General features: G+C 41.7%; 2 protein-coding genes across 2 annotated transcripts in view; one reads left to right on the top strand and one right to left on the bottom strand.

Annotated features, from left to right (window-relative positions):
* The first annotated feature begins 3,136 nt into the window (after positions 1-3,136).
* LOC145487997 (cytosolic beta-glucosidase-like) lies at positions 3,137-5,749 on the top strand. Its single transcript, XM_081466761.1, has 2 exons — positions 3,137-4,509; positions 5,175-5,749. Exons 1-2 carry the CDS (start codon positions 3,251-3,253, stop codon positions 5,482-5,484), a joined length of 1,569 nt encoding a protein of 522 aa, XP_081322887.1. The 5' UTR covers positions 3,137-3,250; the 3' UTR covers positions 5,485-5,749.
* A 79-nt stretch (positions 5,750-5,828) lies between these two features.
* LOC145487996 (polycystin-1-related protein-like) overlaps positions 5,829-26,340 on the bottom strand; it is a 64,987-nt gene continuing 44,475 nt past the window's right edge. Inside the window, exons 45-58 of the mRNA XM_081466760.1 lie at positions 22,060-22,170; positions 21,215-21,323; positions 20,391-20,465; positions 19,753-19,853; positions 19,034-19,147; positions 18,322-18,442; positions 16,979-17,080; positions 16,719-16,859; positions 15,457-15,594; positions 13,582-13,812; positions 12,748-12,839; positions 11,836-11,965; positions 7,684-11,309; positions 5,829-5,891 (exon numbers count right to left, since the gene is read on the bottom strand). Of these exons, the coding sequence (XP_081322886.1) occupies positions 9,882-11,309; positions 11,836-11,965; positions 12,748-12,839; positions 13,582-13,812; positions 15,457-15,594; positions 16,719-16,859; positions 16,979-17,080; positions 18,322-18,442; positions 19,034-19,147; positions 19,753-19,853; positions 20,391-20,465; positions 21,215-21,323; positions 22,060-22,170 (2,893 nt within the window). The 3' untranslated portion in view covers positions 5,829-5,891; positions 7,684-9,881. The remainder of the gene's footprint in view (positions 5,892-7,683; positions 11,310-11,835; positions 11,966-12,747; positions 12,840-13,581; positions 13,813-15,456; positions 15,595-16,718; positions 16,860-16,978; positions 17,081-18,321; positions 18,443-19,033; positions 19,148-19,752; positions 19,854-20,390; positions 20,466-21,214; positions 21,324-22,059; positions 22,171-26,340) is intronic.

The following is a 26,340-nucleotide window of genomic DNA, read 5'->3' as shown; positions in this document are numbered from 1 at the left end:
TCCGCTATTGCAGGCTGATTTCAAACCGAAAACGACTAGGTATGAGTCTGTAAATTATGGGATTAGCATTATTGATCCACATATTCAGAAAGAGCACACCGAGATTCACAAAATCTCCAAGTTTAGTGTTAATCAGGCTAGTTTTGACTGAGACACAGCCATTTAAAAATGCCAAAATTACACAGAAATATTTGGTCATCCGGACACAGCGTCCGGATGGCCATACATTTTTGTAAATTTTGATGTTTTCAATGGGTGTGTCTTGCCTAATATTGGGTCTACTTGCACCAAACTTGGGGATTTTGTAAAGCTTGGTGTGCACTTTATGACTAAGTGGATCAACAGCTGCTAATCCCATAATTTGTAAACTCGTACCTAGTCCTTTTCGGCTTGAAATTAGGCAATGAAACGTCCGAAGAACGTGATCGCAATGCATGTCGGAAAGGGTCTTTACAACTCGCGCGCAGGAAAACATGGCGGTCGATGCAAGACATATTTATTGTAAGTCTAAAACCAGTTCTCGCTTTCCAAACTTTGACGCCAGCAACGCTTGGCAAATGGGCCACAACTCACGAGAGGGTTTTTTCCTTGGCCAAGAACTGCTCTGGATCGATCTGTCTTCCAACACCGATAACTCGATTATATCAGCTGCTTTGAAGTTTCAGAACACATTTTGCTCCGTTAAAACGTGTTGATGATTTACGGGTTCATTAAGGGTTTATGATGCCTTTAAACCACCAGGCAGAAAGAAATACAAGGACCTATAAAACAACGCTTAAAATATTAGTTGACAGAGTTCTAATGCATCACATCGTTTATCTGTTCGATGGTATTTCCTTTGACGCTCGATCGATTCACGTGTTGTATTTCACGTCACAATAACCGATGTAAACAATCTGTTCCCAGATTTCCGCTCTATATGCTATTTTCCTTGGACATATGTAAAAGAAAGACAGCAAAGATTCTGTGGGGATTTGATTTTGACTTCATACACAACAACCAGTCCGCCTGTTTCCTGTTCAACAAATAAACTTCTAAGACGCTGCTAGGATTTTGCATACGTAATATCTCGAAAACGAAGCAAATTTCAGCGGAAAAAAATACAGGGCACTGTTTGACATGAAATAAACATGTATAAGGAGTAACATTTCCATGCATCTAACGTCATTACCAACAATCACAACAAAGATGAGAAAAACACAACTCATGATATGAGAAACACACTACAAAATAAAAATCACTACAAAACGAGGAAAACACAACTAATCTTAGAAAAACACATTAAAGCTTAGAAAAACACGACTAAGATGGGAAAAAACACAGCTGAGCTTAGAAAAACACAAATTATATATATATTTTTATAATTTTTTCAGCTTAAGCTTAGAAAAAAAAACAACTAAGATGAGAGCCTGAACACAACTAAGATAAGGAAAAGTCAAGTAAGTTTAGAAAAACACAACTTAGATGAGAAAAACACAACTAAGATGAGAAAAATACAGCTAAGATGAGAAAAATTCAACTAAGATGAGGAAAACCTAAATAAGCTTAGAAAAAAACAACAACAAAGATGGGAAAAACACCACTAATATGAGAAACACGCAACTACTGATGAGAAACACACAATTAACAGCAAAAAAATCACCACAAAGGCCAGAAAAATACATCTAAGACGAGAAAAACACAACTAAGATGAGAAAACGCAACTAATCTTAGAAAAACACATTTAAGCTTAGAAAAACACGACTAAGGTGGGGAAAGCACAACTGAGCTTAGAAAAACACATACTGTGTATTGTTTTTATTATTTTTTTCAACTCTCTATGCTTAGTCATTGCTCTCATGAAACAAACTTTTTCCAGTTCTACATGTGGTTGAGTGACTTCTCAGTTCAGTGCAAAAGAGTTCTTACCATTCCTTCGACACGCTATTATTCTACTAGCCTGCGATTTGGCGTTCTTTTTTGGTTATCAGAAGGTTATGCAATTCATGTCTTTCTCAGTTCTGTGTGCAAATCATTACTACTGAGGAATTATTCGGTCACTTTCTCTCAAAATATGTTTACTTTAGTCTAACAATTTGTCTCCGCCATTGCCTGGGCCCAAGTCCAGGGTGCGAAAGGAGGAGAGTTGCACTTAGACTATAAGAGGTTCCTCTTTCGCTTAGTCCGTCGTGCATGACGCGAAAGAAACCCGCTAGAAAAAAATGGCCGCGCGAAATCCTGGGGTTTTCACAGCGCAATGCCCAATATAAGTTGTTCTCTCAGTGCCCGATCGATTAACGTTGCTAGTCACGATTTGTAATTTAGTAGAAGGAATCGACCCTTCAACAGCTTTTAAATATATCTATATTTTTCAATATTTGCCATATAGCAAAAATTTGTTCAGGGTTCCTCTGAAAAGAGCACCTAAAAAAATTAGTAAACGCTCTAGGCAAGGTAGTGATCCTTTTATCTTTTACCCCAGCAACCAAACGTCCGTACATTTCCCGGCTTTGTAGAATTCAATGATATTTTCGCTATTTTGCAAATTAGGCGACTGTTTTTTTTTCCAGCAGTGTCGATGGATTTACTTTACTGAGTCAATACCTAACGTTCAAAAAGAAATATATTGAAAAAAAGGAGAAAGCAAAACAAAACGTAGGTATTAAACGACCTTTACTGACCTTCGAACAAAGAAACTGTCTGAAGTATTTTGATATGGGGTCTGACATGCTTACATTACTTAATTTTACTCTCGGATTACAGAGTAGCTTATGCAGCTAATATCTCCGAGCATTTAACCATCAGATGAGAGATAGACCACCACACTTGGAGCTACGTCCCCTATTCTTTTCGATCAGTGTGTGGGTTCTTTTATGTCCCACAGAATTAATTATGAAGAGCTGTGAGACGGGGCCTACGGTTTATCGTCCTTATCCGAGAAGGCTAGAAAGTCTAACCATTTGAAGATGTCATTACAAAGGCGGCACTTCCTCCTCCCTGAGTGTTGTTCCGGCCGCTAGTCCGGTGCTCTACCACTGAGCTAAGCAGTGCCTTCTTTGTTCTCAGTGATTGATCGATGACCGTGACCGAAAGTTTATTTACCAGTTTTATCTCACAACCATTTCCATGACAAAAGAGATTTTACTGTTGCGTTTTAGGGCGTGAAATACTCCATCTATTCTGGCAGCAAGCTAAGAAAACTTTTTATTGAACGCCAGGAGTTGTATTTTTAGCATTACGTGCTCTGCGTTGGAGCTGAAGTTACATCCCTATGGCGCATTTTATTTTCTTTGCGTTGCTGTATTTTTCCTTCAGAGGGTCTCAAGCTGCCGAGGACGAATTGAAATACGACAAATTCTTGTGGGGCGCCGCTACTTCGGCTTATCAAGTAGAAGGTGCTTGGAACGTAGACGGAAAAGGATTAAGCATCTACGATGTTATTACTCACGCTACACCGGATCAATTTCACAACAAGACTGGAGATGTGGCATGCGACAGCTACCACAAGTACAAGAAGGACGTGAAGATTTTAAAAGAGTATGGAGCCAAAGCGTATAGGTTTTCCATCGCGTGGAGTCGCGTCCTTCCTAACGGAACAACAGATCACGTGAACCAGCTCGGAGTTGCCTACTACAACAATTTAATCGACGAACTCAAGAAAAACAACATCGAGCCGCTTGTAACATTGTATCACTGGGATCTGCCCGACGTCTTCCGAGCGATCGGCGGCTGGACCAATCGAAGCATGATCGACTACTTCAACGACTACGCCCGATTTTGTTTCGACAAATTCGGGGGCAAAGTGAAGTACTGGATCACACTGAACGAGCCCGCGATTGTCATGTTACGTCATCCGTTCTACATGTTCGGGTTCATCTCGAATAAAACCAAGCTATCGACTCTACGCTATCGCACAGCCCACAATCAAATACTTGGCCATGCAAAGGCCTGTCAAACCTACAAGAAAAACTTTCAAGCTGAGCAAGGCGGAAAAGTAACGCTTGCCTTGAGCTCCGGCTGGGCTGTGCCAAAAACTGACTCTGCCAAGGACAAGGCCGCCGCTGACCGCTACATGCAGTTTCATCTTGGCATCTTTGCCCATCCCATATTTGTAAATGGTGATTACCCGGATGTTGTTAAAAACATCGTGGGCAACCGCAGCGAGGCTGCTGGGATTGCCAGTCGTTTGCCAAGTTTCAGTGAGGAAGAAAAAAACATGGTGAAGGGAAGTTACGATTTTTTTGGCGTGAATCATTACTCCACCGATAAAGTGGCCGACAAACCTGCAGGAGACGAGCTTTCGTTCAATGCTGACGAGGCATTTGCCAAGAGCGGAGACCCAGCCTGGCCGGACTGGCCCAACGGTCACGTGGCTCCCTTTGGATTCCGCAAGCTGTTGAAATACATCAAAGACAATTACAATGATCCAACAATTATCGTGACTGAGAACGGCGTGGCGCCGCCTGGAGAAGCGAGCAAGACCGGAGAAGACCGGTTGAATGACGTTTTCAGAGTGGACTACCATAAAAGGTAAAGACCGCACACGTATACGAGTGTAAAAATATTCCCCTTTCTAATCGGGGAGTATCCTAGTCTTGTACCCGGTGCCCGCTCCGCCTTAGACCAGCGGTCTAGCAATCAGCAATGTACAGCACAAATAATTATCCAAGGTAATTTTGTTAGATTCCAATAGAGTCTAACCAATCATTTGGACGTCAAGGCTCTCTCTTAACTCACTTATATCGTTTTTTTTCTAGTAACTTCTCTTGTTGCAGTTTACTGCTGTGTCACGGGCTACGCATCGTGAAAAGTTTAGCCTAAATTTATCAATATTTAACACAATTTCCCTACATAACCCTGCTAGAACAAGCTCAATTTTAAAACTATTGAGTACGTTACAAAGTGATCCCTTTATGTAATAGGTTCTTATCAGAACACTCTTTGCGGGGTAGGAAGTGATATCGGCTTGGATGAGGACATCCTTAAAGGCTAGATCAAGTGACGAGCCACAACGCTTTTCACTCGTGAGCTCTCGTGGAATTTGCTCACATCATCACCAGAGTCGACCAGAGTATTCTCTCGTTTAACATGTACTTGAATTGATGTAAAGCGTTTCGTGTGCTGTCAGCTACTTTGACAAAGCGCTGTCGCTTGCGTGATCACCGTTTCGATATTAATACTTTGTTTTTTTGCAGGTACACCAACGAGATGTTAAAAGCGATCATTGATGATGGCGTCAAAGTGAAAGGATACATGGCGTGGACTTTGATGGATAACTTCGAGTGGGGATCGGCCTACACCACCCCCTACGGGCTCCATTTTGTCGACTTTGACAACGACCGTAACTTGACACGTGTTCCCAAGAAGTCGGTCAGCTTCTTCAAACAGCTGATAGCTGACAATGGGTTTCCTGATCCAGACACGGAATCCAAAAGTTCAAATGCGCTGCCCAAGGCTACTGTTATTTTCGCTTTTATGACCGGGTTGATTGTTAAAACTTATTAACTGGGTCGCTCGTTGGTCATATTTTAGTTACACAATATATATATAACCCCAGGGGAGGTACTCTCATATATAGGTTATATGTGCCGCGGGACAAGTTCTGGTTTTAAGGTTCCGCTCCATCCTTAAATAAAGTATTATTTCTGGCCCTGTTAACATTGTGTTCCCGGTGGGATCCTAATTAGATGGGGTATCTAAATTGAATCAGCTAAAATTCCAGTGCGTAAATGCCCAGCTAAACGAAAACCAATCCTATGCTCGATGCTTAACTTCCAATGTTACAAAAGACGAAATAAAGCTAACCCATTCACGCCATCCTTAGTTTCTGTTTTCCTCTTGAACAGCTTGTCATTGAACAGCGTGTCATTTTTCGGGTTTGTGCCGATTAATCAATTTACGCTTGCTTCATTCTTAAAGTGCACCTAACCCCCAAATTTTTTTTTCGCTAAAACAAATCTAGACTTTATTTGAAGCATTTGGCCGAAGAAATTTTTGAATTTGGTTGAATCCTCGATTTTCTATGCCCTTTCAAAGTCGCGATTAAGTGTTTCACGACCGCGTTTTAGGGAGTCTGGGGCGGCGGTACCTGATGACGTCTACCCAGGAACCAAACACAATAGCGCCTCAGTCAACTCTCTGTATTTGCTCGAGAAAATAGAATGCAAAACTAATCGTTCCGATGTATTTTGGCACTAAAACGTCCAAGTTTTATTTCAGAATCATTTCTTTTTCGTCACTGGAGTCAGAGTTAAGTTTCGATTCGGAAGGCTCCGAAATAAACTTCGATCGAGCACGTTCGACAACTGTGAACTCACTGCTTAGAGCTTTGAGAGCAATTTACAATATTTCAAGCGACGACGGGGAAGACGTCTTTGCGGACGAGCTGCTTGTATATTAGGAATGGAAAGCTAGATACGAAGTGGAGGAGCAGGCAAACGAAAAGCAGGAAAGAAAACTCAAGGACTGCTTTGGATGGTAATTTCGTCAACTAAACATAAGATTCCCACGCGTGTTTATAGCCCGTTTACATTTGTCCTTACCGAGAATGTATTTTGTCAAGGTTCTGTTAAATCCAGTTTGTGTTTTACTTTCAGTTGAATGCTTCATGTTTATAAGAACGACGTACGTGTTGCAGTTTTCGAGACTTGATGACCTCCAAAACATTGGCTTCGATCGATTGAAAATCGTATTGTTTGGACCTGTATTTTTGAAGCTGCGGGAAGCAAGGCGGAAGGAAACATTTCATACAGTTACCGATTTCACATTGTCACACGTTTTAAGTCGTAACTCCAAATAACCAATGTAAATTGTTCTCAAAGTTTGCAGTGAAATTCGTCGGATAAGCGAAAAGGATGTGTTCCCTAAGCGGTCCGCAGATAATGTTACGCGGTCATATTTTCGACGCTATTGCACAGAATCTTTGTCGCACTGCTGATTTCCAAACCTTCGAAAAACTCTGTGAGTCTAACAATTTTGTTATCATGTAATTCTAGAGGATTAATCTTCGACTTTCATCTAAATCGAAAGAGAAATAAGTGTTGGTTAGCGGCGTACAGTTGCGATCTATTTACATATCAGTATAACGCTTCTTGATCATGACCGGATCACACAACTTTGCCGGTTATGTTATAAATATTGCGGGATTGGAAGATATAGGTTGTAGGTAGTATTTCTACAAATTTCTGGTTAGCTTTAAGCAGAAAATTTATGAAAATAGCGTTCGAAAGTCTGCGGAACAAATTCCAGTGAGAGTTCTTCAATGGTTCTCACAGATTCAGTTCGGTTGTTTCGGTTCGACAAAATCAACCATCGTTTACGTCTTTATTGCACCATTAGCCGATCATCGTCAGTAAATTGTACAGTATATCTTTCTTTAAATCTGGAATATTGCTGCAACAGCCGATAGCACCTCTGGAAGGCGTTTTCTGCGCACCTTTCGAATGTGTATTGCACCATCCTGAAGGAAATGAGAGGAAATGAGATATCCAATCTTCCTGGGTAGACGTCACAAGAGCCGCTGGACCCATTCTCCTCAAACTCGGTCGTGAAACAAAATGGCGGTGTTTTGGAGCTATTTTCGAGATTTCGTCGTGGCACAGAAAATCGAGGATTTAACGGAATTCAAAAATTTTTTCGCAGAACTATTTCAAATAATAAGTAGATTCGTTCTAGCTAAAAAAAATTTTTTGGGGTTAGGTGCACTTTAAATAGGGTCAGGGTTTAAGACCCTTTATGGCACATACCTACCCGAAATTTTACAGGAGTACCCCCAGGATATATACGGGTAGCCTTGTTTTCATGTTAGAGAAATCAGCGAAGTATAGTATAGCATAGGATATCATTTTTCGGGAAACTTATTCGTGGTAAGAAGAATTTTAGTGTACACTGGTGGTTATTCTTAGAATTGAAAGAACTTATCATGCCAGTAGAAATACAAATCATTACAGCAGCTTAAATAGCAGCGGTGTTGGTTTGTTTTATGCAAAATCGCGAATCTGCGATAGAGTTGCAACAAGACCTCCTCCACACTTGAGAACGCAGCTTTATTTCTACGGTAAGGTCTACCGTCCACACTAATCCGTTTCGAATACAGAGCTTTTCGAAAACGTTCTCCAAACCGGAGGAATTTTGAGTTTTCGTGTGGACGGAAAACATTTTGAAAACAGAACTTTTCGAAAATGACGTTACGATAATTGTGTGATTTCCCTGACCGAGTTTTCCTCAAACACAAATCCAAAATGACTGGTGATTGTTGCGATTTTAAATTCCTCTGGCCTAGTGTGGACGGAAGACATTTGATGCGTTTTCAGAGTAAAACCTTCGTTTTCAAATTCCTCCAGCGTAGTTTCGAAGGGGGCTAAAATGAACTGATCTAAATATTCTTAAAGTAACCCGGAATGCCACGTACGGTTTACAGACAAGGTTTTGGTTGATTTTGAGAGGTTATTAATTAAAGCGTAAGTAGATAACAGTAAACCTTATGGGCTTTAACTTTGACTAAATTTTTGCATGCGTATAGTAGCTTGTGTGAAAATGTCTCAACTAGTTCATTTAATGTGACGGGGTAGGGTGCCGAGGGTAAAAGAATACATGTCATACATAAATGGATGGAGAATTGCATGTTATGTATTACTGGATATGCCTGGTTTTGCACAGTGGGTTGACCAATCAGATTCTATTCAAATCGATCACCGCACAGAATCAGAATGGGCTGTTGACATAATGGCGGGAAGAAAGAGAACCTATACTTTGATCATAGAAAGTTCCTTTATCGCGCTCTTTCACTCATGAAAGTTTGGTAGAACTCGAAAAAGGTGTGGAAACACTTGTCTGAGGCCCGTGTTCCCACAGCAGTGTCGTTGTCCTAAACCTTCGCTCGCGTTTCGATTTAAACAATAGAGTGCTTTTTTCCGTGTTTACATAGTCTCACCTAAAACACGAGGGAGGCTGGGGAGAATTCGAGACAGTTGTGACAACATGAGGCACAGTCGAGGGTTTGCAAAATCCCCAAGTGTTTAGATTAGGCTATGTAGACACGGATAACGTCCTCTATTGCTTTTATAAAATATTCCTAAACAGGCGTGTATCTAAAACGTCACAACCGTGTCTACATATTCTCATCCAAACACACCTATCGACCAATGAGAGCGCGAAAATGATCTCAGATATTTCATAAAACAGCATTTAAATATATTATTACTATTCAACACCAAACTAGAACTGTCGAATATCATTCGGAAGGTCGGGTCATATTCCGCATTTATTTCATTTATATTCTTTTTAAGTGAACACTTTTATAAGCTTAATTTCATTTTCATTATTTCTAGTACAAAAATAATAATAATCGCGAGCATTTTTGATACATAGACAGGGTTATTATTCATTTGTCGCATGATAACAGATATTTTTTTCTTCATATACATTTTGATAAAAAAAATAATATATTCTTTATAAAAAAAACCGATGTTAAAAATCGACTAGGTTTAAAAAATACGAAAATGGAATACTAAGTGCCTGGTACAAATTGTTAGTTAACTCTCTAATTTCAGAGTGATACAGCGTCTAATATATACTTACAATATGAATACATTGACATAAGATGCAAGACCCCAAGGGGATGATATCTCCCTCTTACTGGAAGACGAAAAAGACCCTTAAACAAGGTACCCATTTAAGGTGCGACAAGAGGAAAACAATTTAAAGGCGTACCAGTTCGAGGGCGATTAGAGGTAAATAATTATTGTAAGGGCGACTAGAGGTACGAAATTAGTGTCCACTGGAAGTGCAAAATTAGGGGCAAATAGAAGGGCAAAGGTTAAGGGGGCTCTAGACACACACAATAAAGGGACCGATTTATTAAAGGGCAAAACCTTTCCATTGACCCAACGCGTATTTTGTCACTAAGCTAGTCTATATTTGTCACCGGGCGTGGTAGTTTCCGGCGAGTCGTCATTAATTATGTCAGTTCCAAGTCTTCTATTCATAATTATATCACCCAGGAGGCCTTTCACGGGTGCATCTGGGACGTGGGGATCTGGGTATGTAAGTATGTCTCCTTCAGAGACTGACAAAGCCAGGTCCCAGGTGTGCGAGTTAGGCCTGGAACCTTCCAGAACAAGGGGATCTGTACTCCTAAGAAGACCTCGCTCTGAAGTTGACGGTTTAGCATGGGGGTCTGGGCCCCGAAGCAAACCTCGCTCCGAAGATGACGGGGCTAGGTCCCAGGCAGGTTGTGCGCGTGACCCGCCAACTGCGTTGAGCCCAGAGTCTTTTCCACGAGCCATCCGGTGTGAAAGAGGAGGACTAGTTGCCAAAGCGAAACCTTCGTGGCCAGGGTATACCACAGATCTTCGAAAGAGCCCTTTGGTTCTGCGAAGATGTGATTTCTTCGTCTTCCTCCTCAAATCCTGATCTGGCGTGTTGCAAGTTGCTGTCTCTGTGGAGCTTCCGCCATTTGTAGTGCTAGGGCGTAGTGCCGACGCCTCTTGGCCCCGTCGCGGATGGGTACGCGCCGCGCCGTACATAGTCTTTGGTCTGATGGGCTCAGGATCAGGGCACTTAAGAAGTGAATGGCTAGAACAGAAGGAAAGATCCTGGTTGCAAACTCCATCTGAAGACAATGAACTAACAAAGCTTGCTCTCGTTTCATCACGCAAGGAAACGTCACGTAAGGTACCGTCACGTACGATAGTTGCACGCACCGTACCATCGCGCATATCGCCAACATGCCAGACACCATCACGCAAGACGCCACCACGAAGCTCGCCATCACGCAAGACACCAGAACGCAAATCGTCTTCGCCCAAACCAACTGATCGACGCTTAGGTGTTAGACCTTTCTCCCCGTAATCCGTGAAAAGACCGTTGTTCCTATCCATCTCGTAACAGCTTGAACACGAAGGATCTTCAAGTTTCCCAGGCTTCTCACTGTGATACACGGCCATGTCAAGAGAACTGCAACTACCCAGAGTAAACTTAACAGGCCTGGTGCTAGCGTGGTGCTTAGGCCCCGGCGGCCACCCTGACGGGTCACAGAAGCCTGGGTACGATTGGTATTTGTTATAGTAGTCAGAGAGGTCCTGGGAACTGGAACTAGAGAGTTGCCATTTCGCAGCGGAGGTGTTACTGTGGTCACTGTCGTACCCAGTGCTACTCACTGGTGACGTGGGCTCCGCTTGGTACAGGTATTCTACATCCTCTTCTCTTTCTGAGAATGACACCAAGTCATCTGAGTTGGAGCGGTCATTGAACAATTCCGAACCCATAAGGTTATCCATTCGCAATGACAACTCGTCAAGTTGATCCTGTACTTCATCCAGCACGTGCTCCTGAAATAGCAAAGAGATCACGTTAGATCAGATGCAAGCCATTCCAAAATAAAGGAGCTTCATCACGGTTTGCGCGTCTTGAAACGTTTATTCCGAAGTTTTCAAATTCGTCGTTTGTAATCCGTGTTAATCTTCTCCATCCTAAACCATCCTTGTTCCTCTCTGATTTATCATTATCTTTTTGGCGTTTTTCTATCTTAGTAAACTACTATTTTCAGGTTTCCTTCAATTTAAAGGTAATTCTGTAGGGGGCCAAAATAACTCAAAATACGGCGACTGAGCTCCTTTAAGTGGCAGGTACCGTGGCCCAATATATCTTTTGTATATCGGTTGGTCGCTCAGTCAGTCGTTCGGTCGGTAGATCGGTCGTTCGGTCGGTCGGTCGTTCGTTCGCTCAGTCGGTCATTCGGTCGGTCCGTCCGTCTGTTCGCTCTATCGATCGAACCTCCGTTCCTTCCTGCGTTCGTTCATTTACTTGTTCGTTAGTTGGTTTACCCGTCCGTCCGTCCAAAATATCAACCCTTACCATAGGAAAAGGAGCATCGTTCTCGTACGCTTCCAACTCCTCGTCTTCATATTCCTCCTCATCTTCGTCTTCCTCCGATGTGGAATCTCGTCTTTCTCTTCTCTGGGTCTTCTCTCTCAGAGACTGTAACCTGTTAAGACACAGCAACGTTCAATTTTTATTGAGGTGAAATCAGCTGGGATAAAGAATGTGAGTTATTATAATTTTTTAGAATACAAAGCACGGTTCCTGCGTTTACAACCGTTCGCTATAAAAGTAACAACAGGAAGAATGAGAGCAACTTCGGTTTTCCCCGACAGGAGTTTCCTATGCCATACAACAGCCGAAAAAGCTTCAAGCGTTCTGCTTTGGGCTCTAAATGTTCTTGATTTCTCGTCACTTCTTGCGCTCTTGTTAAGAACACTCCTGAAGCCTTTGTCGAGAAGCCGTCGTTTACATTTGCGCCATTAAAAAAACAAAACAAAAATGATCGAAAAAGCAGTAACAAAACTGTCACGCCAAGCTCGAAAGGGAAAGTTTTGAGACGTTCTTTAAACATTGCGTTGTATGGTTAGAACTTATCTAAAGTGGCGTGTATGGTTGAATGACAATTCATGTGACTCTGTGACCCAGCCATACCGAAAGCGCGAAGTCTGGGATGCTAGTCCATTGCAGGGTTACCCCCCAGCGTTAAATTCACCAGTACCCATTTATATGCACCTGCGCGGAGAGAGGCACTGTGAGAGTGAAGTGTCTTGCCCAAGAACACAACACAATGTCCCCGGTCAGGGCTCGAACCCGGACCACTCGATCCAGAGACGAGCGCACTAACCATGAGGCCACCCTGCCGTGAATGCTTACGGCTAAATGCAGTTTGCTGCTAATGATGAAATAGTAGAAACGCGTAATCGCTATATATGTATATATACTTACTTGCTCCGTACGAAGTCTTCCGCGAAATCTGCTAGAACCTTGCTTCGTCTTTTCTTAGAATGTGGAATTCCACACATGAAAACAGCAGCCGTCTGCAGACATCACCGGTAAAATAACCAACAAATATGTCTACTGAGGAATGTTACTCACTTAACACGGCCTTAGCGGTGCCGGAATTCGCCCTTTCCACATCCCCCATAATACAGCTTGTTTGCCCCCCCCCCCCCCCCCCCAAATTTTTGCTTAAGCATTGTCTTCAGTTTCTCTTGGGACGACTGTAATACCCAGGGGAAATGGGAAACAAAGGTTGTGCAGAATTTTGGGGGGATGTGGAAATGGCGAACAGGCCAGATTCACATTCTCGGTACTGGACTGGAACAAGCTTGCAAGTGAGGCTAATAAACGGGGAGTCTTTTCAAATGCAAATGGCGTAAATCTCTTTCAATGATATGCCCGCGCATGAACCTCCATTACAAGCTAATTGGAGTCCAATACCGAGAATGCGAATATGGCCTATGCAAACTCAATTTGCATTGGTAATTAATATCCTGGGGATTTTGCAAAAGACGGTATAAAAGAATTTGCACGTCTTCCAGCCCATCACTCTCCTCGAGGCCGCGAAAGTGGAGAGGATGGCGACCTACCCTCCCACCCAATGAATACGTCGGGCTTGATCTAGCTCTCCGCTTCTATATTTTCGCCTGGTCTTGGACTTGTCCCAGGCTAAGGCGATTCCCCATAACTTATTACCATGTCATGAATAACAATACCCAGAGTATAATATTACACTGCTCAAATGCGTGCTTAGATGTTAACTAATGCTCTTTGACTTACCGTCCCCCTCATAAAAACGTAGAATCCTACTAAGAACAGTCCGAAATAAAACAAAACCAACACCGGATGCTGCTCGACCATGGGGCCCTGGTAATGATTCACGCCTTCCAAGCGGAAGAAACTGCTGACCAGCAAGAACGTCTCGCCAAATGACTTGAACGCCGAGTGAAGGCGACCAAACAACAAGTGTCCCGTATGAACGAAAGCCATCATGAACGTAACGATCAAGACCTGCAAACATAACACAGTCAGGTTGGTTCAACCTTCAAATTCTCCTTACCGACCGCCATACATTTTCATATAGATCTAGTAGGGAGAAGTTGTAGCAGATAAAGGAGAACAGAAAGCCGATCTTCCTCGACTTCCTAGGCGTCTTTTAGCCGAGATCAGTAGACCTTTTAAGCTTGGGCGGTTTGTATTCCCATTACAGACCACATGATAATTATTCTCTAGAAAATTTCTTTTTTTAATTCATCCAAAAATTTTACATCCATATACACGCGACCAAATTACTTGCAAAAAAATTCGGGTGTTTTATTTTCGGATACTCTTTTTGTCCGAAATTAAAATCGTCCCAAATTATATTATATTTGAAAATTTGAAAGCAGGAATTCTCAAGTGCATCATCACCTGGTCTGAAATGAGGCAACAAACAGCCCAAGGTAAAAAGATCTGTTTTCGGCTCGAGTGATAAGGGAAAGAGGTTGGTCTTTGCTTTCTCCTTCTCAAACTCATTAATGCTTCATCAAGTGAAACAAAGAAAATAACAACGGTAAAGGAGGTTTGGATACCCGGTCTTAATTAGCATGGATTTTGATGATTTTACTTCTCCGTTTACTCCTTAGTTTTTGTTTCGGTTGAGAAGATACATCAAACACTCGAGACTGTGTTTCATCAGCTATTCACACATCTCGAATTTCGTCAAAAATACTCCGCTGCGTGTCGTATTTTCAACTCTCTTCTCGGTGTTTGATATCCCGACGAAACACAGCCTCTCGTGTTTGATATATTACTTCATTTCCTCTTGATTTTCACTTTTGACAGGACTTACACTTTTAAGATTTCAAAATGGAGAATGCGCCAGTTTTCACTTGCTGCTAACAAATGTACTTGACTCGAACGCCGGATACCATTGTGCGTTTGGCAATAACCTGGCTAGCCTAGAGGGCTCCCGAATTTACACTTGCATGACGAACCTTGATGTCACCATTCCTCTCGTATTTTATCTACCGTAATGATTTGATTTAACGCACCCCTTTCAATAAGCGACCTTTTTCTAATAAGCGCTCCCCGCTGAGCGCCGTTTCTTAATATTCCAGTAAGCGCTCCCTTCCAGTAAGTGCCCAAATAGCAGTAACACTCACGACTGATTAGACGAATGAGCTATGAAGTCTGCTTTCTCATCTCAGCGCAATATTGAACTTTATGACTATCAGGCCCTCTATTGTTACAGTTCCTGAGTACTAATACTTCCATATGAAAAAGACGGGGATGTTCGTCATCTCGCTTAGGGGTATAAATTAAGGATTCTGCTCTCACTTAGGATGTTTATGACGAACACCACTATTTTCAGCTGTCAAAGCAATTTTTAGGATGCACTCAAAGAAATAATAGTAATAAAACGCTCTTATTTCCGTTTTTAGGTTCGATTTCCGCCGGCATCTCGAGTCCGATCTCCTAACCCGGGCTCCTTTCTTGAAAGGTGGCAAGAAGTCGTGCCTATTCCGTTTAAGTGGTATCTTTTACAGCTCAAAGAAAGCTCGAGCCACGCCCAGATTGTTATCCTTTAGGGGCTTAATTCAAATTTCCCGACGGGTATCCCCGACTTTCCCATATGGGAGTCCCCCCGGGTGTTTTATACCCCTAGATACTCACCGTGCAGGCAAGCAGACGACCCGACACAGATGCCAGGCATTCACCGAGGCGCGCCATGCTTCGAAATGATCTCAACAGATACACACAGCGGATAATGAGAAAAAACAGCAGAAGGGAATACGAAGCTTGGAGAGTATCCTGTTGAATGAACAAAACAAATTCAGACCCTGACATAACAAAGTCAGAACCAATTAGATAGAACTTACAACAGTTTGGGAAATATTAATCATAGTTTGTATGGGAAGCACACACAACTTAACTCAAAGGAGCTCAGTCAAGGCATTTTGAGTTATTTTGGCCATGTACAAATTACCTTTAAACTGAAGAAAACCTGAAAATAGTAGTTTATTAAGACAGAAAACAACAAAGAGATAATAATAAAACCATTAAGGAAAAAGGGCGGTTAAGAATGGAGAAGATTAATACGGATTACAAACGACGAACTTGAACAATTTAGGCTAAACTTTTTAAGATACGAAACCGGGTATACTGTTAAGAAGACCATGCTAAACACTTTCTTATTTTTTTTCTTTGTTTCCTACCGAAAACATCCAATATGGTATGAATGTTTTCACGCATTTGTCTCGTACATAGAACTTCGATTTACGTAGTGCAAACATGAAACATCATAGAGCCAGTTGTCTCGATATAACTCAGTTGTTAGAACACTGCATTGGTTTCGCCGTGGTCATGGCTTCGAATCCTGTTTAACAGCCTGAATTTTCTTACAGGCTTATTTCCGCAACTGCCTAAGATGCGCTTGCGTAGATAACTGCGACGATCTCTCATTTCTTTAAAACTATCTCCTCCATTTTGAACAAAAGATGCTTCACACTATTCACGTAACAATCTGTCGAATTTGTAAGTAGAAAATTTGTGCTCGTACTACGCTTAAGTTGTACTCTAAGGGGTAAAAAATAAAGTCTGCATACGAGCCAAGTGGCCCATCAGGCCGGAGCTTATCCCGGTTTCTGTTGCATGAAGTGACTAGGAGTATTTCTACTCCTCCCTGGATGGAATGCTAGTCCATCGCAGGGTTACCCCCAGCATTTAAGTCGCCGATACCCATTTCTACCCGTGGGTGGAGAGAGGCACTGTGAGAGTAAAGAATGTCCCCGGCAGGGGCTTGAACCCGGACTGCTCGATCCGGAGTCGAGCGCACTAACCACGAGTCCACCGTACATCCCACAAATGGGAAGTGTACACGGAGTTAACAGTCCTTGGATTTCTATATCTAATTTCATTTATACCACCATCTTTACCTGACTCATAGACACCAACTGAGCGTAATAGAACACTTGTGATTGGCTTGTCGTCTCCACCTCTCGCAACAGAGCATACAAGGATATTGACCAGCGGATGTACACCACCACACACAGGCTTGAAATGGCAATTGTTAAAAGCTGAGATTGAGAAAAGGACAAATCAAAATAAAGCTAGCAAGAGGATTTGAGCATGACCCCAATATTGTTTACTCCCGCGAGAATTAAAGTGGCGTTTGGCTTAAAGAAAGCTCAGTTACCTGTGTTAGTCGCCAAACGCTCGTGAAGTACTTTTTGGACATTTTCCAAGCCAGGAAGAACTCATGTTGGAGAAGATATAACAGGAGAACACCAAACAACAACTGAAACGAAATCAGCAACATTTAGTTGATGAGTCAAACTTTGCAAAAATATCGCGAGTATCTGTAACAACGTGTCGTGTTCTTGATAACGCCGCGTTCACTTCATTTGATTGGGTTTCCTTGTATGACTGAATCTAGACTACGAGTAGTCCCTCTTTCGCTTAGTCCTCGAGGTTTTCTTTCGCGTCACGCAGGACGGATCAAGCCAAAGAGCGACTACTCGTAATCTACACTGAATATTCTCCTTTATCGCATTTCATATTGAATTTTGTCCTAAAGATGATCAACTCAGTGTTAGCAAACATGTCTTGCTCGATTTTTGCACAGGTATGATCAATTTGGCAAGAGGACTTTATGTTGTCCAGTTCTGTCTATATCTCGTAATTATACAAATCGGAGAACCGTTACGCCTTCGTCAAGTTTTGTGTCACAAAGCAAAAGGTTAAATGAGTAAAACAATGGCTGTGCACGTGCGTTATTAAGCACTTAATGACTGGCCCTAAGGGAAACAGTGAATTTTGTTTCCCCGAGACCCTCAATGTTCGAGGTCGAGGGGAAACAAAACTCACTGTTTCCCGCGGGACCAGTCATTAAGTGTTTTGTTATACCTTCCAACTCAAAAATAGAAAAAAACTGCGAAGAAATCGTTTGCTCGGTTTCAAGGAGTACGATCTGATTACGTACGAGTCGAAAGTTCAAGTTGTTGTTTCCCTAGGGAGTTAGAGAGTTTTGCTCGCCCTAGGGAGTTAGTGTGTTTTGACCCACGACACGTGACGCGTTCTCCTCCAATCGAAAACGTATTTGAGTTGGGAGGTATAACAAAAATCTTTGTACATTTCTTTGCCGTCCTCTGCACAACAAGTACTAAGTTCTGCGTATTTTGGAGAACGCGAACAACGGCGGCTAATTTTTCGTATTTTCATTTGGAAATGAACGCTGGCGTTACGTAATTAACTTGAGCAAGTTCTGAGACTAATAGGCGCACCAAACAGATCTAAACAATTGCGAAATTCGAAGGTAAAATATGAATTCATTTTTATAAAGGCGCTGTCCTCGTGGTCGCCGCCGTCATTGCTTAAGCTCTCAATTATTTCCTCGTATGATAACAGACCGAATTAGACCATTCTTACTTAACACTTCGCAAGGATAGAAAGCTCCTGTAATAAAGGGGTGAAATTCACTAATTCATCTTTACCAAGCCAATAGCTGCTTGGTAGAGAGTTGTGTAAACACGTACGCACCTTGCAGACTCGTAAGAAGTAACCTTGTTCTCTTGACGCGAAAAACGCAGGGAATGATTTTAATTCCAAGTGGCACCTCGGTCTTCCAGTAAATGACGCCTTTATGGACAGAGTGGCAGCGCTGAAACGTTGAAAAGAAAATCACGATTATCAATTAATGGGTCAATTAGTCCATCAACCTTTTAGTCGATCGGCGCACGTCTCTCTTCGTTTTCGATATTTTTTACAACGAACCATGTTTTCTCGTCTGTGGTACGGACAATCACACTACTAGATAACGAGACCGCTCTTACAAACATCTTCACAAATAAATGCTAGTGTTTGGCCCCCTTGGAAACTCCCAAAATGTTTGGTGCGGGTATGCGGTATGCTTCCTGACACCCCTACCCAATTCCACACTAAAACATGTCATAGCTTGCCACTTTGAATACCTAGCACAAAGCTTTCAAGTGCAGACCTCAGCTAACCAGGAACAGCTTTCATGTGCCATCAGGACTTGAGAAAGGCTTTAATTCACCCAGTGAGCAATCATATCCAAATCAAGAGTGCAAAACCTACCCAATTTGGAGCCAAAATATTCAAAATCTATATCCAATTTCGCAGCGCAACGGCAAAGAACTCTTCTCTTTCAGGACAGTACAAACTTATATATCACAGCTTGTCCTTCCCCACCCTCCCCCCCTTGCGGCACCTTAGCCACCTTCGACCTTACCTAATGGCACGTAGAAACGGTGTATACACTGCAAACTCCACAGTTATTTCACGTGTACACTCATTTATCCACTGTGAATCTGTGATCTCCTTCAGTTGTTTTGCAGACTCCTCGCTGTAAAGAAATGAAGCAATTACACTACTTCTGGAGAATAAACCCCCAAATTGGTCATTGATAAAAAAAAAAAGTCACTATTGTTAATGTGTTGCTCATTGTTACACTTCTGCAATACTACTTTAAACAGGTCTAAAAACCAAGGAGCTGACATAACAGTCTTGTTAAAGATTTTTTCTCAATTAGGACGTCTAAAACACGAACGAAACATCCTGCTACAAGAAAAGGGAACGATTGCCGCCAGATTTTGTATGAGTGTCTATCCTAGGTAAGCCTACATACGAGCCAAGCGGCCAATCAGACTGGAGCTTATCCCAGTTCCTGTAGCATGAAGTGACTAGGAGTATTTCTACTCCCCCCTGGATGGGATCCTAGTCCATCGCAGGGCTACCCCCAGCATTAAACTCGCCGGTACCCATTTATACACCTGGGTGGAGAGAGGCACCGTGAGAGTAAAGTGTTTTACCCAAGAACACAACACAATGTACCCAGGCAGGGCTTGAACACAGACCGCTCGATCCAGAGACGAGCGCACTAACCCTGAGGCCACCGCACCTCCGTTTACCCTAGACAGAGAAAGGACGAAAAGTAAATACAAAACATACCTCGTTTGATTAAGTTTCAGGCTCATCCACGCACCGTCACTAGCGTGACATTGCGCGTGACAAGCTGTCTGGTTACCACTTCCGGAATGCTCATCACAAACCTGGGGAAAGCGTAGATGTGAAATCAGTATCAATTCTTTTCTGTAAACTCTACCACAAAGAACTTACATGAGATCAGTCATTTACCAAAACTGCTTATCTGTAAGGTATATTATCTACGACTACAGTTTATCAAACCGCAATTATTAAACTCTCATTACTTTGAAAGGACAGAAGATTTTGAGAATGACACATCGGATTATCACACTAGAAAGGGTCTCAGCCCTAGTCACGCTATCTTTGGTGATTTTGTCACGTCAGATCAAGAAACTCTGTCACGCGAGATTGCAATACTTCGGGTGATTAAGAATGCTAGAATGTCATGGGAAAAAAAAACAGTGGATAAACTTGGCAAAAAAAAGAGGAATTACAAATTTGATGTTTATTCACAAAAAAGTTGGCAATACCATCTCAGTCTATTACTATTGCACATATATATTTAACAAACTTCGAAGGCTTCTCTGCAAACGTTATCATCTACAACCCGTAGTTCAGCGCTATTATAAACTGTCTGCAACTCAAATAACATATGACATTACCCTCAACACGTCAGTCCTGTACTGCGTGATGGTTGTTCGACCAAACAGGAGGCTCTGACTGTCGCGCAATAAGATCTGAAGGAGAGAATTGCAAACAATTTTACAACGTTTACAAACTTTTATACTTTATTATTATTACTATATTGTACGTTTCCACTCGAGGAAAAGAGTTAAGTTCTGTTTTAGCAAGACAGGATGAAAGCTGAGAGAGTTAATCCCAAGTATAAAGCTTATTCCCAAGGTAATCCTTGTCAAGGTCTTTTAGCCATGGTACCCAGTTCTTCCTCAGAAACTGTTCCCACGAGCGTTACGTGAACGTTTTCGTGGAGGATGACAATACGCGTAAAGGCGCATGCGCTGTCCACTCGAGAAAAATCCGCGTCGCAGGATTGGCTATTTCGTGACCCTCTTGGGATTTGATCTAAAAATAACTCGCGAGTGATTACTTTGGGAATACCGTCCATACGGACAATAACTCTTACTCCTCATCTTCTCTTGGTTATAGTCGCTATGTTTGAAGTAACATATCAAACTTTCATCGGGATATACAAACACCGAGAAGAGAGTTGAAAATACCACGCGGAGTGGAGTATTTTTGACGAAATTCGAGGTATTTGGATAGCCGATGAAACACTGTCTCGAGTGTTTGATGCATCGTCTCAATCGAAACAAAAACTAAGTAAAATCGTAAAATCGTCAAAATGTGTGCTAATTAAGACCGGGTATCCCAACCTCCTTCACGGTTGTGATCTCCTTTGTTCTAACTAAATGAATTATAAATGAGTTTGAGAAGTTACCGTCAGCACGGCCGCATTAATACATACCGTGAGTGGTGTGTACGAGGATGAAGCGCTGTTTTCGTACAGCGCGGCAGAAATCTCGTCCCACGCATCTTTAACACTTCTTGGGGCAGTCCGCCAGGCGTCCTCTGACCTGCAAAATGGCGGATGGACAAACTGGCATCACAATTGTGGTTCTTCACCTTAATAGCAAACAACTGCCTGTACCAGTCCTAGCTCTTGTGTCATTTCCGCCAGGGTAACCCTTCACTCTTTCCTAGAAGGATCAAGGGTGACTTCGACAAGATGGTGGGCTGCTGTAAGTTATTAATTAATTAAGACAGCAATAAAATTGACAAAGTGGGATGATACAGAGTATCAAAGGAAATACCCCGCGAAGCAAAAGTTACTCATTTCTTCCTGAAAAAATGTTTCGAACATGAGCGATAAACCTAGTCATGGAAATAGTTCTGTTTTCTTGACTGATCGTTTGATTGACTTGATTGATTGATTGATTGATTGATTGACAGACAGAGAGACAGAGAGACAGTCAAACAGACAGACTGAAAGACTAACAGAAATACCGACAGACAGAAGAGACTGTCAGAATGACTGACAAATAGAAGAGACTGACAGACAGAAGAGACTAACAGACAGATAGAAAGACAAACAGACAGACAGAAAGACAAACAGACAGACAGAAAGACAGGTAGACTGACAAAGAGACAAACAGACAGGCTGGCAGACAGACAGACAGACAGACAGAAGAGACTGACAGCAAAACTGACCAAAAGACAGACGGACAGACAGACTGACTGACTGACTGACAGAAGAGCCGACAGACAGACAGACAGACAGATAGACAGATTCAAGAAGCATCTACCCCATACCTAATAAACGCCTTCTTGATAGACTGGTTTAGACGATACACATCCGGACTCATGACGCTTGCTGCTAACAAGCACGTGACCAGAAAGAACAGAATGAAAACCATCAGCTCTCTGAAAGACAATAAAGTTACAATCAGACAGGATTCACCATTACCGCGGTTCTGTTAGCCTCCATGCACAAACTATATACCATTGCCACCTTTAATTGTTTTACATGTATCTTTTTTTCTTTTTTATGCTAATATTGTAATTTCAAAATGTAAGTGCAAAATAAAGTGAAGTTTGAAGTTTGAAGTTTGAAATTACCTCACAATATTATACCGTATATCCTCGAAGTAGCGCCCGGGACACTTATTCCAAATTTAAGAGAAGACGGGGGGGCGCTTATTTAATTTTTCCCAAACCGTGGCCTGACATTATCATTCTTTTAATACATCATCTGCGCGTAAACACTAACATAAGCTGTTTATTGACATAAAAAAGCTGATCCTAAAGTTTAAATCGCGGCACCTTTAGTACTTGACGTGTTCAACGTGTTCACTAAACGTGTTTGCAAACTGAAACAATGTACAAATCTAATACATGACGAAAACTTTACATCCTTTGTCTCATTACTCGTCCAAAAAATGGGGGGGGGGGGGGAGGGGAGGGGGCGCTTATTTTAAATTTCGGCCGATAGGAGGGGCGCTTAGGTAGCGCTTTGGTAGCGCTTAGGTACGTGTAAAGTTCGGCGTCTGGATCAGCTATGATCAACACTTTAGTACTTGGGTCGACCTCAAATAAAACGGTTAAAGTTCGACTTCGATTCAGACATCGAACTTTTGCCAAATCTAACGCATACATTACGGATAAATAATATAAATTATATTTTACCCCAAAGATGTTGTGTCGAATTAAGTTCGACAACAGTAGATTCGACGTTTGAATAACTTTCGAACTTAAGACGGGGGTCTACCTGAATTTAAGTGAAGTTTTAGGAAGTTTAAAGAGGGATTAAAAGGAGAAAAAAAGTTTTGGACCACCACCAGACAGTTGAACACCCCCCAAAAGGGCACCCCAGGTTAGTGGACAACTGTTTGGTGTACATCTACCAATTTTTAACTTCAAATTTTAATTTTAAAATAACATCATTTGCAGCAATCCCAGGCATGTCGGTGTTTAGCTAATAGGAACTGCTTTTCCATCGTGGATTGTGCACCCAACAAACTACAACCTATGTTGAAGGAAGCAATGCACATCAAATGGGAGAATCCACTTTAAATAAGAAGCTGAAACATGCTGACTAAACTCTCTCGTTCTGATATTATTCTTTAAGTATATACATTTATTTAGTACCAGTTTATTTTATATTTTTTGTTCATAACATTTTGTGTTATAATCATTGTAATTATTTCCATTTTTTACAATTTTCTTCCTTTATTAAGTGTAGTGCTCGCGTAAGTGTTATTCCATGTCTCGCGCTTCTTAAAATTGTACGTCAATTTTTTCAAAATTTTGCACTGTATCACCTTTTACTTATAAGCCATTGCTTGTATTAATTCAACCGAACTTGTAAACTAATTCGCAACTGAAAATGATCGTTGAACGATCGAAACATGGCTTGTTTTAAACTTAAAGTTGTTTTCCATTTCTTAAAAATAGTTACTTGCCTATTATCCAGACCAAAATAACATCAAATCTTTAAAAAATCTTCTTCCATAAACTTTACTAATCCTTTCAGGAAAACTTTTTATCCCCAGATATACCCAAAAATCACCAAAAAATTTACAAAACAACCCAAAACGTAGTTGTGTGGGATGAGCAAGAGATTTTTGACTGCTTGAAACGTGACCGTGATATTTGCGTTAAAACCATAATACCCAGCCAAAATACGGCCTTCATGTTAACCCCCGCTTTAATTATTAGATTCGACTCGTATGGGCATTAGTTTTGGCAAATAAAATATAGATTTAGCCAAGCCTAAAAGCGGAGCTGCTGGGCCAGGTTGTTCAAAGCCGGATGCTAACTCAGGATAGGCGAGAATTTGCAGTTGAGTTTTGTAACTTTGTGGTGAGGTTTTCTGTATATTGTTTGGCCTTCTGTTTTGAGTTTGAACATTCCCAAAATACACAAAACAATAGCAGTGAAAAACAGTTGTCTACAAGAAAAATTTATACTTCGGTTAACTTTCAATCCTGGGCTAGCGTTAACTGGCCTCCGAAACAACTCAGCCCTGTTTACAACAAGTTACCCTAACATGAGCCAGCGATCCAATCGAAACCAGCACTTGGTCAGCGGTCAACTTTAAAAAAACCACGTGACCTCGATGAGCTCTAAACTTGAGCCCTCGATATGGTCACGTGATACCGGTCAGCGGATACCTTGTTTGATGGGTGTCAATTGACCAAAACACAGATGTTCAATATCAAAGAAGGACGTTATATGCCAAGGCTGCATGTCTCTGCTGTAGTATGGCCGCTGGAGAATGGGGTTCCGCTATAAAGTACGATGTTTGAACCAAGCTGAGTATGTATCGTACCTTCGAGCGCTTTCTATTCGACCAAAAATTCCGAAATTTTCGAAACGGGGACAAATGGTACAGAAATTTCCCAGCAAATCCGGAAATTGTTAAATTTCCGAAAAGCGAACCATTCAACTGAAAATTCCGGAAATTCCAGAATGACATTCAAATGGAACAGAAATTTCCCGGAAAATTTGGGCATACCTCGCGAGGTTGTCCTCTTTTTCAAAAATTATGCTAATTCGCAGTTTTCTATTCAAAACTAGTTCTTTTGGCGGCGATCACCACGATCATCCCAGACAAAGATGGCGGCGACGTGTATTCGAAAATGGATTAACATTCTACTTGTCACTTGTCTGTCAATAAATACAAGCTGAAATAGACCGTTTTACAGTTGTCTGTTCAGTGACCTGGCCTGTGGATGGCAGCGAAGCTGGAGTTGACCTTGTTTCGATACAGACCTCACTGCTTTTGTCATGTAAATGCATCTAGTTAGCATCAGAACAACTTGTTTTACACAACAAAAGCAGTGAAGTCAGTATCAAAACAAGGTCACCTCCAGCCTCGCTGCCATCCAAAGGCCAGGTCACTGAGCAGACAACTGTAACATGGTCTATTCGTCAAGAAAGCGTTTACTTCCAATAATAATATACATGAAAAAAATACTCGATTCTGATTGGCTGAGAACAGTGCAGTTCAAGTGTAACATCAGTGCAAAAAGTGTAACACCAGTGCAAATTACACATCGTAATTCTGGATTATGATTTGGCTGAAAGACAATGGGAAATTTTTTAAGCCAATGATATCATGTAAACGATGACCAAAACTTTGTACGGAAACTTTGAACTAAGTTTCGTCGAATGCGAAAAATGGCTTCAAGAAAGATCTCCCGGCACTTCCTCCACGCGAATTTGTTCATGTTTATATTATCAATAAGTAATCATACGGTTTTTCTCGTTCAATTTGGAATTAATTTGCACTTATGAGTTTTCAAAAAGCTCACTCGTGGAAATTAATTCCAAATTGAACGAAAAAAACTGTATGATTACCTATCCTAACAAAGCCCCCGTGGTGCATTTGTTTGTTTTGCACAGGTTAGCTAAGAAATGTACAAAGACTTATAACGCGTGCAGAGCCATTGTACCACTCATTAAACCCTTTGTTTTGCGACGTTTTCGCTGCCTTTGTGGTCTGTATAAGGTCCCTGCCGTCATGGGCTATGAAAAGTCACCGTGTCGACGTACCAGTGTTTTGTTTGCTTCTATATTTGTGATTTAAACCTCGAAGTCATTGAAAAATTCCAAGCGAACAGAGGTGTGAGTTATCGCTTTCCAATCTGGTGGTGTCAACCGGAAAGTTCCATTCCATTCGACCCAGAAAATTTCCGGAAATTCACACCGGAATTTTTGGTCGAGTGGAAAGCGCCCCGCAGATTTCCTGTCAGTTGTTTCACGCACACGTGTAACTTTTCGTAGAACAATGGAAATACAAGACGTCTACTTGAAGAGTAGTAGAGCTTAGGCAATGACGACGGCGTCCCCGAGGACAACGCCTAGTAAAAAAAAAATTTATATTTTACCTTCGAATTTCGCAATTACCTAGATCTGTTCAGCGTGCCTATTGGTCTCAGAACTCGCCTAAGGTAAATATGAAACGCCAGCGTTCAATTCAAAATGAAAATATGATAAATTAGCCTCCGACGTTCGCGTTCTCTAAAGTACACAGAACTTAGTCATTTCACGTTGTTAGGGACCTTAAGCAAACCACGACGGCAACGGCAA

Source organism: Orbicella franksi, chromosome 5 (genome assembly GCF_964199315.1).
Source record: "Orbicella franksi chromosome 5, jaOrbFran1.1, whole genome shotgun sequence".
Taxonomy (NCBI): domain Eukaryota; kingdom Metazoa; phylum Cnidaria; class Anthozoa; order Scleractinia; family Merulinidae; genus Orbicella; species Orbicella franksi.
The sequence above is the reverse complement of the archived record's forward strand: the minus strand, read 5'-3'. Positions and strand labels throughout refer to the sequence as shown.

Bases quoted from the DNA above. Each gene is read 5' to 3' on its own strand.
- LOC145487997 (XM_081466761.1), top strand. From the start codon at position 3,251: ATGGCGCATTTTATTTTCTTTGCGTTGCTGTATTTTTCCTTCAGAGGG. The intron at 4,510-5,174 runs GTAAAGACCGCA...GTTTTTTTGCAG, and splicing joins AGAGTGGACTACCATAAAAG to GTACACCAACGAGATGTTAA.